The sequence below is a fragment of the Patagioenas fasciata genome, chromosome 37 (assembly GCF_037038585.1).
Source record: "Patagioenas fasciata isolate bPatFas1 chromosome 37, bPatFas1.hap1, whole genome shotgun sequence".
NCBI lineage: Eukaryota > Metazoa > Chordata > Aves > Columbiformes > Columbidae > Patagioenas > Patagioenas fasciata.
In genome coordinates this window covers 93,413-106,534 of record NC_092556.1, presented here as the reverse complement: position 1 = coordinate 106,534, position 13,122 = coordinate 93,413, and the positions used below count along the sequence as shown (strand labels likewise).

General features: G+C 66.0%; 3 protein-coding genes across 7 annotated transcripts; 2 read left to right on the top strand and 1 right to left on the bottom strand.

The window, feature by feature from the left end:
- Nucleotides 1-466: 466 nt before the first annotated feature.
- On the bottom strand, nucleotides 467-2,555 carry VKORC1 (vitamin K epoxide reductase complex subunit 1). Its single transcript, XM_065859553.2, has 3 exons — nucleotides 2,363-2,555; nucleotides 1,987-2,096; nucleotides 467-783 (listed from the first exon to the last, which is right to left on the bottom strand). The coding sequence occupies exons 1-3, from the start codon at nucleotides 2,524-2,526 to the stop codon at nucleotides 587-589; spliced, it is 471 nt and encodes a 156-aa protein (XP_065715625.1). The 5' UTR covers nucleotides 2,527-2,555; the 3' UTR covers nucleotides 467-586.
- Nucleotides 2,462-7,833, top strand: LOC136114215 (serine protease 33). 2 transcript variants are annotated; one of them, XR_011736217.1, is made up of 9 exons: nucleotides 2,462-2,849; nucleotides 3,322-3,381; nucleotides 3,672-3,704; nucleotides 4,314-4,482; nucleotides 4,974-5,278; nucleotides 5,618-5,781; nucleotides 6,323-6,542; nucleotides 6,690-6,998; nucleotides 7,038-7,122. XR_011736217.1 is itself a non-coding variant. In XM_065859538.2 (9 exons), the coding sequence occupies exons 2-9, from the start codon at nucleotides 3,330-3,332 to the stop codon at nucleotides 7,736-7,738; spliced, it is 1,464 nt and encodes a 487-aa protein (XP_065715610.1). In that variant the 5' UTR covers nucleotides 2,462-2,849; nucleotides 3,322-3,329; the 3' UTR covers nucleotides 7,739-7,833. The 2 variants fall into 2 exon arrangements, 1 of the variants encoding a protein (XP_065715610.1); XM_065859538.2 differs by lacking the exon at nucleotides 7,038-7,122 and adding an exon at nucleotides 7,375-7,833 and having other exon boundaries at nucleotides 6,690-6,846.
- Nucleotides 7,834-7,947: 114 nt separating this feature from the next.
- On the top strand, nucleotides 7,948-12,455 carry LOC136114197 (transforming growth factor beta-1-induced transcript 1 protein-like). Of its 4 annotated transcripts, none has more exons than XM_065859517.2 (12): nucleotides 7,948-8,115; nucleotides 8,471-9,564; nucleotides 9,668-9,771; nucleotides 9,908-9,939; nucleotides 10,187-10,284; nucleotides 10,422-10,491; nucleotides 10,566-10,650; nucleotides 10,802-10,876; nucleotides 11,129-11,302; nucleotides 11,644-11,725; nucleotides 11,965-12,113; nucleotides 12,295-12,455. In XM_065859517.2, the coding sequence occupies exons 2-12, from the start codon at nucleotides 9,552-9,554 to the stop codon at nucleotides 12,427-12,429; spliced, it is 1,017 nt and encodes a 338-aa protein (XP_065715589.1). In that variant the 5' UTR covers nucleotides 7,948-8,115; nucleotides 8,471-9,551; the 3' UTR covers nucleotides 12,430-12,455. The 4 variants fall into 4 exon arrangements, with proteins under 4 accessions (XP_065715589.1, XP_065715588.1, XP_065715590.1 ...); XM_065859516.2 differs by having other exon boundaries at nucleotides 10,736-10,876; XM_065859518.2 differs by lacking the exon at nucleotides 10,802-10,876.
- Nucleotides 12,456-13,122: the final 667 nt, after the last annotated feature.

Here is a 13,122-nt window from a genome sequence, read left to right as displayed (position 1 = left end):
GGGTCCCCAAGTCACCTGTTCCCCCTCAGGTAGGGGTTCCCAAGACCTGGGTGGTTTTTCTTTTTTTTTTGGGGGGCACTAAGGGTGTCCCAGACGCCTGGGTCTGTTTTTGGGGTGCAGGACCCACACTCCTGGGTCCCCCCGTCAGGGGTCCCGGATGCCTAGGTCCCTTTTCTGGGGTGTCCCCTGCAGCGCCCCGCTTCCCTGGGTAGGAGGTGACACACAGGACACCCCACGGTGACACCGGTACGTTTGGGGCGAGGTGACACCCCCTATTTTATTTGGGACCGGGATGAGGTGACACCCCCTGTTTTGTTTGGGACCGGGATAAGGTGACACCGCCGTGTTTTGGGGGGGATCAGGTGACCCCACGGGTGCGTCCCCCTGAATTTTGGGTTCAGTCTGGTGTGTTTCGTGCTTTTGCAGCCGTCAGAGCCCATCGGTCACACAGGAGGCGACACCACCATGATTTTGGGGATGAGGTGACCCCCCTGTTTTATTTGGGACCGGGATGAGGTGACACCGCCGTGTTTTGGGGGGGATCAGGTGACCCCACAGGCGCGCCCCCCTGAATTTTGGGTTCGGTTCAGTGTGTTTTGTGTTTCCGCAGCCGCCTCAGGTTGAGGGCCAGCAGGAGCCCGTTGAGCGCGTAGGTGCTCACGCACACCAGGCAGAGGTCGTGCAGCGCCAGCGCCAGCACCCCCGCCAGCCACAGCGAGGCCGCCAGCGACAGCGCCGACGTCACCAGCAGCACCAGCGTCACCGCGCGCCCGCGCGCCGGCCCTGAGGACACGGGAGCAATGGTGTCCCCAAGGTGTGCCCAGTGCCCCCCCCAGTGTCCCAAAGGTGTGCCCAGTACCCCCCGCAGTGTCCCCAAGGGGTCCCCAGTGCACCCCCCAGTGTTCCTAAGGAGTCCCCAGTGCCCCCCACAGTGTTCCTAAGGAGTCCCCAGTGCTCCCCCCAGTGTCCCCAAGGTGTGCCCAGTGCCCCCCCAGTGTCCCCAAGGGGTCCCCAGTGCCCCCCCCAGTGTCCCCAAGGTGTGCCCAGTGCCCCCCCAGTGTCCCCAAGGGGTCCCCAGTGCCCCCCCAGTGTTCCTAAGGAGTCCCCAGTGTCCCCCCCAGTGTCCCCAAGGGGTCCCCAGTGCCCCCCCCAGTGTTCCTAAGGAGTCCCCAGTGCCCCCCCAGTGTCCCCAAGGTGTGCCCAGTGTCCCCAAGGGGTCCCCAGTGCCCCCCCAGTGTCCCCAAGGTGTGCCCAGTGCCACCCCCAGTGTCCCCAAGGGGTCCCCAGTGCCCCCCCCAGTGTTCCTAAGGAGTCCCCAGTGCCCCCCCAGTGTCCCCAAGGTGTGCCCAGTGTCCCCAAGGGGTCCACAGTGCCCCCCCCAGTGTCCCCAAGGTGTGCCCAGTGCCCCCCCCAGCGTTCTTAAGGAGTCCCCAGTGCCCCTCCTAGTGTCCCCAAGGTGTCCCCAGTGCTCCCAGTGCCCCCCCCAGTGTCCCCAAGGGGTCCCCAGTGCCCCCCCCAGTGTTCCTAAGGAGTCCCCAGTGCCCCCCCCAGTGTCCCCAAGGTGTGCCCAGTGCTCCCAGTGCCCCCCCCGCCCAGTGTCCCCAAGGGGTCCCCAGTGCCCACCCCCCAGTGTCCCCAAGGGGACCCCAGTGCCCCTCCCCAGTGTCCCTAAGGAGTCCCCAGTGCCCCCCGCAGCGTCCCCAGGGTGTTCCCAGTGCCCCCCCTCCCAGTGTCCCCCCCAGTGTCTCTGAGACAGGTTGACAGGGTCCCCCAGGGTGTTCCCAAAGCGGTCCCAGTGCCCTCCAGTGCTGCAAATGCGCTCCCAGTGCCCTCCCAGTGGTCCCAGTGCCCTCCAGTGCTCTCAGTGCGCTCCAGCGCTCCCAGCGCCCTCCCAGTGTCTCTAAGGGGTCCCCAGTGTCCCCCCTAGTGTCTCTGAAACGTGTTGACAGGGTCCCCCAGTGTCCCCAGCGCTCCCAGTGCCCGTACCCAGCAGCCCCTGCAGCAGGTAGAACGCGACCCCGACAGCGCCGTTGGGGACGTTGGCGGCGCTGTCGCGACCCAGCAGCGGCTCCACCAGCCCGAGGCCACGCCCCCACCTGCCGAGACACGCCCGCCATGCCCATACATGGAGTGACCACGCCCCATATGCAGATGCGAGGCGCATGGCCACGCCCGCCATGCCCATATGTAGCGCTGCCATGGGCGTGTCACCCCGCCCCAGCCTCCACCGCCCCCTTAGCGCCCACAGCCTTCCCCCCGCTCCTCCCGCCATTGGCCGCCGCCAGAGCCCCGCCCCTCGCGCCGCGTGGCGCTGTTTACCCGCGCGCCGGTTCCCGCCCCCGCCCCCCCCTTTCCCGGTTACCGGGAGCCGAACACGCGCGTGCAGGACACGGCGGGCGCCAGGTCGCACGCGGCGCGGTAGGCGGGGTCCCGCGCGTGCTCCCGCTCCACGTGCAGCGCGTACAGCGACAGCGCCAGCCCGGCCAGGCACACCGCCGCGCGCGCCGCCATCGCCGCTCTTCCCATTGGTCCGCCCTGCCCCGCCGCGCCCGCCGATTGGACCAGAGGTCCCGCCGCTCCTCCCACTGCCCCGCCTGCGCTGAGGCGCCCCGCGCGCTGATTGGCCGGAGCGCCCGCCGCTCCTCCCACCCTCTCTGAGGCGCCCCGCACGTTGATTGGCCGCGGCGGCTGCTGGGAACTGTAGTGCACGCTGAGGGGGGAACCCACATGAAAGGGGACCCAGGCGTCCGGGCGGGGCCGAGGGGTTAAAAGGCCGCCGCCGGGCCCGGGCCGGGCAGAGGAGGTGGCGACAGCGACACGGACAGGGACACCCGGACAGGGACACACAGGTACCCACGGGGACCCCCAAAGAGACCCACAAGGACCCCCCCAGAGACCCCCACATGTACCCCCAGACCCACATAGACCCCCCAGGCTCCCCCCCATAGACCCCCAATGAGCCCCCCAGACCAACAGGGACCCCCCCAGAGACCCCCCCATGTACCCCCAGGCCCACATAGACCCCCAGACTTCCCCCAATAGACCCCCAATGACTCCCTAGACCCCCAGACTCCCCCACTTAGACCTCCAACGACCCCCCAGACTCACACAGGCCCCCAGACTCACCCCCCTTAGACCCACAGGGACCCCCCAGATACCCCCCAATGACCCCCCCCAGAGACCTCCCATGTATCCCCAGACTCCCCCCCTTAGACCCCCAATGACCCCCCCAGACCCACATAGACCCCCAGATTCCCCCCCATAGACCCCTAATGACCCCCCAGACCCCCATTGACCCCCATCCCCTTGTGTCCCCCCCAGGACCCCCCATGCGGAGCCCCGCCCCCCCCAGCCCCGCCCTCCTGCTGCTGCTGCTGCTCCGTGAGTGGGGGGGACACGGGGGCGGGGGGGAAGTGGACATGGGTGACCCCCCAGGGGACCCAGGCGTCCGGCGCCAGAAGGGACCCAGGCATCCGGGCGAGGTGCCCGCTGGACCAGTCAGACCGGAAGGGGTGATGGCGTCACCACCCCCCAAAAATCCTGAGGTCATCGCCCCCAAAAATGAACCCTGGACGCCTGGGTCCCTCCTGAACTCCTGTGTCCCTCGTTGAGGCGGGGGCGGGGCTCCCTGTTCTGTCACCGCCATTTTTATTGATTATTTTTCCCCACAGACGCTGAAATTGCGGCTGGGGAGGTTCCCCCAGGTGAGAAACATGCAAATGAGACTTTGTATATTCATGAGCAGCCCCATGGCTCCTCCCACAGCCATTCTGGAGGGGCCCAGGAGTCCGGGGGGACCCAGGAGTTTGGGAAAGGGAACCAGGAGTTCAGGAGGGGACCCAGGACTGCAGGAGGGACCCCGATCCCCGCCCCCCTGCTGTCGCAACCCCTTTCCTGCTATCGCAACAACCCCCAGGACGGTTGAAATGGGAGGGGGAGGAACAACAGACCCAGGCATCCAGGGGACCCTCTCCAAAGGGACCCAGGCATGCGGGGGGGTGGGAACCCAGGTGTCCTGTGGGGGGACCTGGGTTTCTGGGGGGGATGGACCCAGGCGTGCGAGGGGAACCCAGGAGTCGGGGGGACCCTCCCCTAAGGGGACCCAGGCATCCAGGGGGGGAACCCAGGTGTCCCAGGGGGTACCCAGGTTTCTGGGGGGGGATGGACCCAGGTGTGCGGGGGGAACCCAGGAGTCCAGGGGACCCAGGTGTCCAGGGAGAGGGACCCAGGGATCCAGGGGGGGAACCCAGGTGTCCCGGGGGGGACCCAGGTTTCTGGGGCGGATGGACCCAGGCGTCCGGGTGCGTTGGCAGGGCTGGAGTGCGGGCGGCAGCGCGAGCGGGGCCGTGTGGTCGGGGGCTCGGCCGCCAGGGCCGGGCAGTGGCCGTGGCAGGTGAGTCTGCAGCTGCGGGGGCAGCACTTCTGCGGGGGGACCCTGGTCGCCCCCCAATGGGTCCTGTCGGCCGCTCACTGCTTCATAGGGTGAGTCTGGGGGTTTGGGGGGGGGCTGAGGAACCCCCTGGGGCCTTGGGAGAGCCTGGGAACCCCCCTGGGCCACCTATAATGTCATTGGGCCCTCTAGAACCTCCTTGGGCCACCAGACCCCCATTGAGCCCCCTAGAACCCCCTTGGGCCACCTAGAGCATCACTGGGCCACCTATAATGTCATTGGGCCCCCTAGAACCCCCTTGGGCCACCCAGACCCCCATTGAGCCCCCTAGAACCCCCTTGGGCCACCTAGAGCATCACTGGGCCACCTATAATGTCATTGGGCCCCCTAAAACCACCTTGGGCCACCTGGGACCTAATTGGGCTACCTAGAGCATCACTGGGATCCCTTGAACCCCCTGGAACCACTTGGAACCCCCTTGGGCCACCTAGAACCCGGTTGGGAGCCCTAGAACCTGGTTGGGCCACCCAGAACTCTATTGGGCCACCTAAAACTTTACTGGGCCACCCCTGTCCGCCCCCAGCCCCTCGGGCCCCCGGGCGGAGCTGCGTGCGTGGCAGGTGGTGGCCGGGCGGCTCCGATTGGCCGATGGCGATGATGTCAGTGATGAGGTCAGCGGGCAGCAGCGGGCGCTGTCGGCCATCTTGGTTCACCCTGGTTTCCGGGGCGTTGCTGGCGGGCACGACCTGGCCCTGCTGCGATTGGCCGAGCCGCTGTGGGCGGGGCCGGGCTCGGGCGTGGCTCCCGTGTGCCTGCCCCGCCCCGGCCACGCCCTCCCGTACGGCGCCACCTGCTGGGTCACCGGCTGGGGACACGTGGCCGAGAACGGTGAGGGGGACTTGGACGCCTGGGTCCTATTGGGGGAGGACATGGCCCCCATGGCCCATCGTCCCCTGTCTCATTGCCCCCTTGTCCCCATTGTCCCCATGTCCCCCGTCCCCATTATCCCATGGTCCCCATTGTCCCCTGTCCCATTGTCCCCATTGTCCCATTTTCCCTCTGTCCCCATTGTCCCTCTGTCCCCCTGGTCCCCATTGACCCCATTGTCCCCCTGTCCCCATGTTTCCCTGTCCCATTGTCACCATTGTCCCCATTATCCCATGTCTCCCTGTCCCCCATGTCTCCCTGTGCCCTGTCCCCTGTCCCATGTCCCCTGTCCCCCCGCAGTGTCCCTGCCCGCGGGGTCCCCCCTCCAGCAGGTGGCGCTGTCCCTGCTGAGCCCCCCGACCTGTAACTGTCTGCACGGGACCCTGCGGCGGCGCGAGCTGGAGCGGCCGGCCCGGCGCGGAATGGTGTGCGCGGGGGGAACCGAGGGGCATGGAGCCTGCCAGGTACCTATAGAACCACATATACACCCTATAGACCCTAGGGAACCTCCCATAGGGATATGGGGGGTGTGGGGGTTATGGGGGTTCAGGGGCGCTGGATGGTGTGTGGGCGGACAGGAGGGGCATGGGGCCTGTCAGGGACCTATAGAACACTCTATAGATGCCGTAGAATCCGTAGGGTCACCTACAGATCCTGTAGAATGCATAGAGTCCCCTACAGAGTCCATAGTGGGGGGTATGGGCCCTATGGGAGTCCCAGGCGGACTTGGGGGCACTGGTGCTGGTCTATGGGGCTCTATATAGGTACACAGAGCTTTATAGGTGTCTACAGGTGCTCTGTAGCCCCCAGGTGGACTCGGGGGGGGGCCCGTTTTGTGTCTGTGGGTCTGTATGTGGTCTCTATGAGTGTCTGTGGATATCTATGGTGCCTTTAGGTGCCTGTATGGTACCTGTAGATGCTCTATGGTGTCTCTATGAGGTTTGTAGACGCTCTGTAGTGTCGCCATGGCGTGTCTATGGTATCTCTATGGCTGTGTCCCTCCAGGCGGACTCGGGGGGCCCGGTTGTGTGTCTGTCCAGCGGTCGGTGGGTCCAGGCCGGGGTCCTGTCGTTCTCGGCGGGTTGTGCCCGCGCGGGGGGTCCGGCCGTAGCCACGGGGCTCCCGGCCCACGCGCGGTGGCTGCGGCGCCACCTCCCGCCCGCCGCCTTCCCGCCCAGCCCCAGGGAGGCGCCCCCTGCTGGGCTGGAGGACGGACTATGCCTGGGTGAGCTGGGAAACCCTAAACTGAGGGGGGACCCGGGAGTTCAGGGGGGCACCCAGGAGTTCGGGGGAGGGGACCCAGGAGTTCAGGGGGTACCCAGACGTCCGGGAGGGGACCCAGCCGTCCCGTGTGACCCTGTTTTCCCCCCAGGCTGCGGGATGCAGGGGGGACCCCCCCTGTCCCCCCCGTTCCCCCCCCGGCCGGACTGGCCCTGGGTGGTCACCCTGTTCTTGGAGGGGCAGCCGCGCTGCGGGGGGGCCCTGGTGGCCGAGGGGTGGGTGCTCACGGCCGCCCAGTGCTTCATCGGGTGAGTGTGCCCCACGGGACCCCTGCCCCACAGCGACCCACACACACCCCCCGGGATGGGGGCTGGGAGCCACAAAACCAACTGGCAGCGCCCCACATCCAGGAGGGACCCAGGCATCCGGGAGGGACCCAGGAGTCCAGGAGGGGACCCAGGTGTCCAGGAGGGACCCAGGAGTTCAGGAGGGGACCCAGATGTTCAGGAGGGACCCAGGCATCTGGAAGGGACCCAGGAGTCCAGGAGGGGACCCAGGTGTCCAGGAGGGACCCAGGAGTTCAGGAGGGGACCCAGGTGTCTGGGAGGGTCCCAGGAGTTCAGGAGGGGACCCAGGTGTCCGGGAGGGACCCAGGTGTCTGGGAGGGTCCCAGGAGTTCAGGAGGGGACCCAGGTGTCCGGGAGGGACTCAGGTGTCTGGGAGGGTCCCAAGAGTTCAGGAGGGGACCCAGGTGTCCAGGAGGGTCCCAGGAGTTCAGGAGGGGACCCAGGCGTCCGGGAGGGACCCCGGCGTGCGGTGAGGCCCATTTCCCGCAGGGCTCAGGACCCGCAGGGCTGGCGGGCGGTGGCCGCGGGTGGCGCCACCCACGCGGGGTCGCGGCTGCAGCTCCACGGGGCCTTCGTGGGCGCCGGGCAGGGCCACGATGTGGCGCTGCTGCGGCTGCAGCACCCCCTGCAGCTCGGGAGGAGCCTGCGCCCGCTCTGCCTGCCCTACGGGGACCACCGCCCGCCCCCGGGGACGCGCTGCTGGACCCTCTTGGGGACACGGGGTGAGTGGCACCAGGGGCAGCTCGTGTCGTCCCCAGTCACCCCATGTCACCCTGTGTCACCTGCACCCTGGTGTCCCTGTTTCTGGTGTCACCTCCATCCTTGTTGTCTCCAGCCCTGGTGTCACTCTTAGCCCTGATGTTCCCAACCTTCGTGTCTCCAGTTTCAGCGTCACCTCCATCCCTGGTGTCACCATTCTCTTGTGTGTCCCCTGGTGGCATCCCCACGTACCCCTCATGTCCCCCCAAATCCCCACGATCCCCATGTCCCTGTGTACCCTGTCCCCGTGTCCCCCCATATCCCCACATCCCCATGTTCCCCTGTCCCCATGTTTCCCTGTCCCCATGTCCCCTGTCCCGTGTCCCCCCAGGCCCAATGGTCCCTGAGCAGCTGCTCAGCGTGGAGGTGACAATGGCCGAGTCCTGCGGGGACGTTGGGGACCCCGAGGGGACCTCGACGCCCCCCGACACCGTCTGTGTCACCGGCCCCGACAGCGACAGCGCCTGCCAGGTCTCCAAACGGCCTCCTGGGGTTCCCATGTCCCTTTGCGGGGGGCGGGGTTTGGGGTCCACATGTCCCTTTTGGGTCCTTTGGGGGTCCCAAACATCCCTTTTGGGATCCTCAGATCCCTTTTTGGGGGGTTTTGGGGTCCCATTTTGGAGTCCCCATGTCTCATTCTGGGGTCCCTTTTGGGGGGGTTGGGGTCCTTTTTGGGGTTCCTTGGTGTCCTCATGTCCCTTTTTGGGGTCCCTTTTGGGATGTTCTGGGGTCCCTCGGGGTGTCTCGCTTTGGGGGGGTGACCCCATCCCCACTTTCAGGGTGTCGTGTCCCCCCCATGACCCTGATTTTTGGGGTGTCCCCACAGGCGCCGCCAGGGTCTCCCCTGTTCTGCCTGGAGCGGGGGGTCTGGTTCCTGCTGGGAGTGGCCAGCGGGGGGGGCTGTGGGGCCCAGGGGCCCCCCAAGTTCACGGCCGCCCCCCAATATGAGCGCTGGATTCTGGGGGTCACCCGGGAGGCCTATTTCAGCCAGACCCCCCCCGACCCCCGCGAGGAAGAGGAGGAGGAGGAGGACGGGGGGGACCCCGACATCTGGGGGGACCCCGACAGCTGGGAGGAGCCTGGAGACTGGGGGGACACCCCAACAATGGGGGACCCAGGCTTCCGGGAGAGCCCTGGAACCACGCGGGACCCAGGCGTCCGGGAGAACACCAGTACTACAGAGGACCCAGGCATCCGGGAGAGCCCTGGAGCCACGCGGGACCCAGGCGTCCGGGTGAACACCAATACTACAGGGGACCCAGGCGTCCGGGGAGACCCAGGCATCCGGGAGCACCCTGAAATCCCAGAGCACCCCAGGATCACTGAGGACCCAGGCGTCCAGGGAAAACCCCACCCCACAGGGGACCCAGGCATCCGGGAGCACCCTGAAACCACAGGGGACCCTGGGCTCCGGGGGGACCCAGGCGTCTGGGGGGACCCTGCCACCTGGTGCCAGGCCCAGCTCCCCGAGGACCCCGACACTTGGGGGGACCCTGAATCCTGGGAGGACCCAGGCATCCGGGAAGGGACCCAGGTGTCCGGGGGGAACCCAGGTGTCCAGGAATGCTTCGTCCAGGCCTGACCCCCATTTTTTGGGGGGGGTTCTGAGCAATAAATTGGGGGGGCAAGCAGAGTCACTGCCTCTTCCTGGGGGTCCCACCCCTTGCGCCACACACCTGGGGGGTTTCCAGCCCCATTTTTGGGGTTTCCAGCCCTCGGAGTCCCGGAGTTCGTGAGGGGACCCAGGAGTTTGGGGGGGGACCCAGGAGTTGAGGGCCCTCCCCGTATCCTGCGTCCGGCCGGTTCCTGGGTTGGGACCCAGGCGTCCGGCTGCTTCCATACAAGGCCACCAAGGGGCCCGCATGCAGTGACGTCACCCGGGGGGGGGGCCACACCCCATCCCGGCCATGGAGGACCTGGGTAAGGACTGCGTCCGTCTGTCCGTCGGTCCTGGGGGAGGGGGGCGGACCTGGACGCCTGGGTCCCTCCTGAACTCCTGGATCCCCTCACACCCCCTCCCCAGATGCCCTATTGGCTGACCTGGAGATGACATCACGACTGGCGTGTCCCCCCTCCCCCCCAGGCGGGGACATCCCCCCACCCCGACCACCACTCCCCTACGGTCATGTGAGCAATGGGGGCACTGGGGACATTGGGGGCATGGGGGACACTGGGGGCACTGGGGACACGGGGCACACTGGGGGCACTGGGGGGTGACGATGTCTCATGTCCCTATTTAACCCCCCAATGTTTCTGTCCCCAGGTGCCGGGGGAGGACACGGAGCAGCTTTATAGGTCTGGGGGGGAACATGGGGACATTGGGGGATAATGGGGACATTGGGGGACAATGGGGATGATGGGGACCATGGGGGTATGGGGATAATGTGGATATGGGGACACTGGGGACAATGGGGATGATGGGGACATGGGGACATTGGGGACCATGGGGGTATGGCATAGTGTGGACATGGGGATAATGGGGATATGGGGATAATGGGGACACGGGGCCATTGGGGCCATGGGGCCGTGTCCCCTCCCCCAGCTCGGTGTGGAGGCCACGCCCCCCCCGGGCCCCACCCACCCTGGGGCAGCTCGAGCGCCTCCTGCAGGACCTGGACGGCACCCAGGGGGGACCCGCAGGTACCAGGACCCCAAGACCCCCCACCTCACCCCCAAATCAGACCTGAAGTCACCCCAAAGATCCCCCCAAATCACCCCCAAACCCTTCAAAATCACCCCCCAAATCACTCCCTAAATCCCCCCAAATCCCCCTCCAGCTGAACTCGAGCACCACGTCCCCCCCACGAAGACCCCAGAGCTTCCACCTCCCCCCAAATCTGGGGCGCAGTGAGTACCTCCCCACCCCCACCCCCCCCCAACCCCGCCATTTTTCACCCCATAACTCCCCCCATGCCCTGTAGAAATTTGGGGGCTCCCTCCACATCGGCCACAGAGGAGCTGGACCGTTTGATGGCCTCACTCGCCGACTTCAACCTTCACCCCCCCGTAAGTCCCGGGGGGTTTTGGGGTGCCCCCCCACATGACCCCTCCCCCCATAAGTTTCTTTTGGGGTCATTTCCCCCCCCCCCAGCCCCCCCAAAAAATGGGGGTTCCCAGCGGGGGGAACCTTGAGGAGCTTCTGGTGACATTGGAGCAGGACCTGGCCAATCGGGGGGTGCCCACGCAGGACAAGGGGGTTTGTGGGGGTTGTCGGCGGCCAATCGTGGGCAAGGTAGGTTTGTGGGGGCCCCCCTGGGGCAGGGGGGGAAACCCGAAGGTGGGGGGGACCCCAAAAAGTTGGGGGTTTTGTGGGGAACCCCAAAGTTGGGGCTTTTTTGGAGGTACCTTCAATGGGACAAAGATGGGGATGGTCCCTCATTGAACCCCAAAAATGGGGGGTCCTTTGGTGCCCCCCCAAGTTGGGGGGGTCCCCTCCAAAGTGGGGGTGTCCCCCAAACGGGGGGTGTCCCCAATGTCCCCCCAGGCTCTGGTGGCTTTGGGGCGCCCGTGGCACCCCGAACATTTGGTGTGTGGCCATTGCGGGGAGGCCCTGGGCGAGTCCCCATTTCTGGAGCGGGGGGGTGTCCCCTATTGCCCCCCCGACTACGGACGCCTCTTCGCCCCCAAATGCGCCCAGTGCCACCAGCCCATACTGCAGGTGACAATGGGGACACGGGGGGGACATGGGACCTTAAGGGGAGACATGGGGGGATGTGGGGGGACATAGAGGTTGGGACGGATATGGGACCTTATGGGGGACATGGGACCTTACGGGGGGGTCATGGGGAGATGTGGGGGTCAGGAGGGGACATGAGAACTTCTGGGGGGATATGGGGGGACATGGAGGGACATGGTGTGATGTGGGGGGACATGGGGCCTTATGGGGGGACATGGGATGTGGGACCTTCTGGGGGGACGCGGGGGGCATGGGAGGCCGTGTGGGGACACGGGGGTGGCGGGAGCTCCCGGGGTGACGTCCCCGTGTCCCTGCGTCCCCAGGAGGTGGTGACGGCGCTGGGACACACGTGGCACCCGCAGCACTTCTGCTGCGCCCACTGCGGGAAACCCCTGGGGGACCAGGGTGGGTGGCCCTGTCCCCCCATCCCCCCTGTCCCCATCACAGAATGTTAGGGATTGCCCAGTCCCCCAGTCCCCCAGTCCCCCCACCCCCATGTCCTCCTGTCCCCCCATCCCCATGGCCCTGTGACGTCCCTATGATGCCCTTGTGATGTCCCCATGGTGTCCCCTTGATGTCCCCGTGATGTCCCATCCCGTTGATGTCCCCGCGGTGTCCCCATGATGTCCCCACGGCGCCCGCAGGGTTCGTGGAGCAGGACGGCCGTCCCTTCTGTCCCCGCGACTTCTCGCTCCTGTTCTCCCCGCGCTGCCCGGGCTGCTCGGGTCCCGTCGTCACCGAGTTCGTGGCCGCCATGGGGGAACTGTGGCACCCGCGGTGCTTTGTCTGCCAGGTGACACTCCGGGAACCACCACCCGTGTTCCCTGGGACACCCCCACCCGTGTCCCTGCATCTCTGTGGCACTGGGGTCCCCCCAGCCCACGTCTCCGGGTCCTTGGTGTCCCTGGTGTCCCCACGTTCCCTGTGTGTCCCCATCCCTGGTGTCCCCACATCCCATGTCCCCATGTCCCCAGGTATGCTCCTCCCCCTTCCCCAGCGGCACCTTCTTCGAGGACAACGGGCGCCCCGTCTGCGAGCGGCACCGCCGCGTGCCCCCGGTGTCCCCAGTGCCGGGTCCCGGGGTCCCCACGGCTGAACGTGCACAATAAAACACCCCAAAGTGACGGGATTTGAATTCGGTTTGGGGCGGTGTTTGGTGCCTCACGTCATGGGGTGATCCCAAAATAACAGTAGGGGGGTCAGGGTTGGGGTTTAGGGTTAGGGTTGGATTGGGGCTTAGGGTTGGATTGGGGCTTAGGGTGAGGTTTAGGGTTATGGTTACGGGTATGGTAAGGGTAGGGGTTAGGTTAGGTTCAGGGTTAGGATTAGGGCTAGGTTACGGTTAGGGATATAATTAGGCTTAGGTTTGGATTAGAGTGAGGGTTAGGTTTAGGGTCATGGTTTAACTTAGGTTAGGGTTAGTGTCAGGATTATGGTCAGGGTTAGGTTAGAGTTAGGGTTAGGCCAGGGTTAGCCTGTCAGGGCCCGAGAGGGCCCGAAAGGGCTTAACAGGGCCTGGTAAAGCCCCACAGAGCCCGACAACGCCCAACAGAGTGGGACTGAGCCTCAGTCCTCACAACTTTATCTCTGTCCTGTCCGTCCGCATCCGTCGGATCTTTGTTGAATCCACGTCAATCCTCGGCGCGTAATGACACAAGCATAACCTTTTCCCCAGGTTATCAATCGATGTGGCCTTTTCCATTTACCATTAACTAGTGGTTTGACCATAACTAATGCAGGTTCTTTCTGATTTAGCGTGGTTTTGGGTCATACTTGCAAAGTGTTCCATCACATTTAGGCTG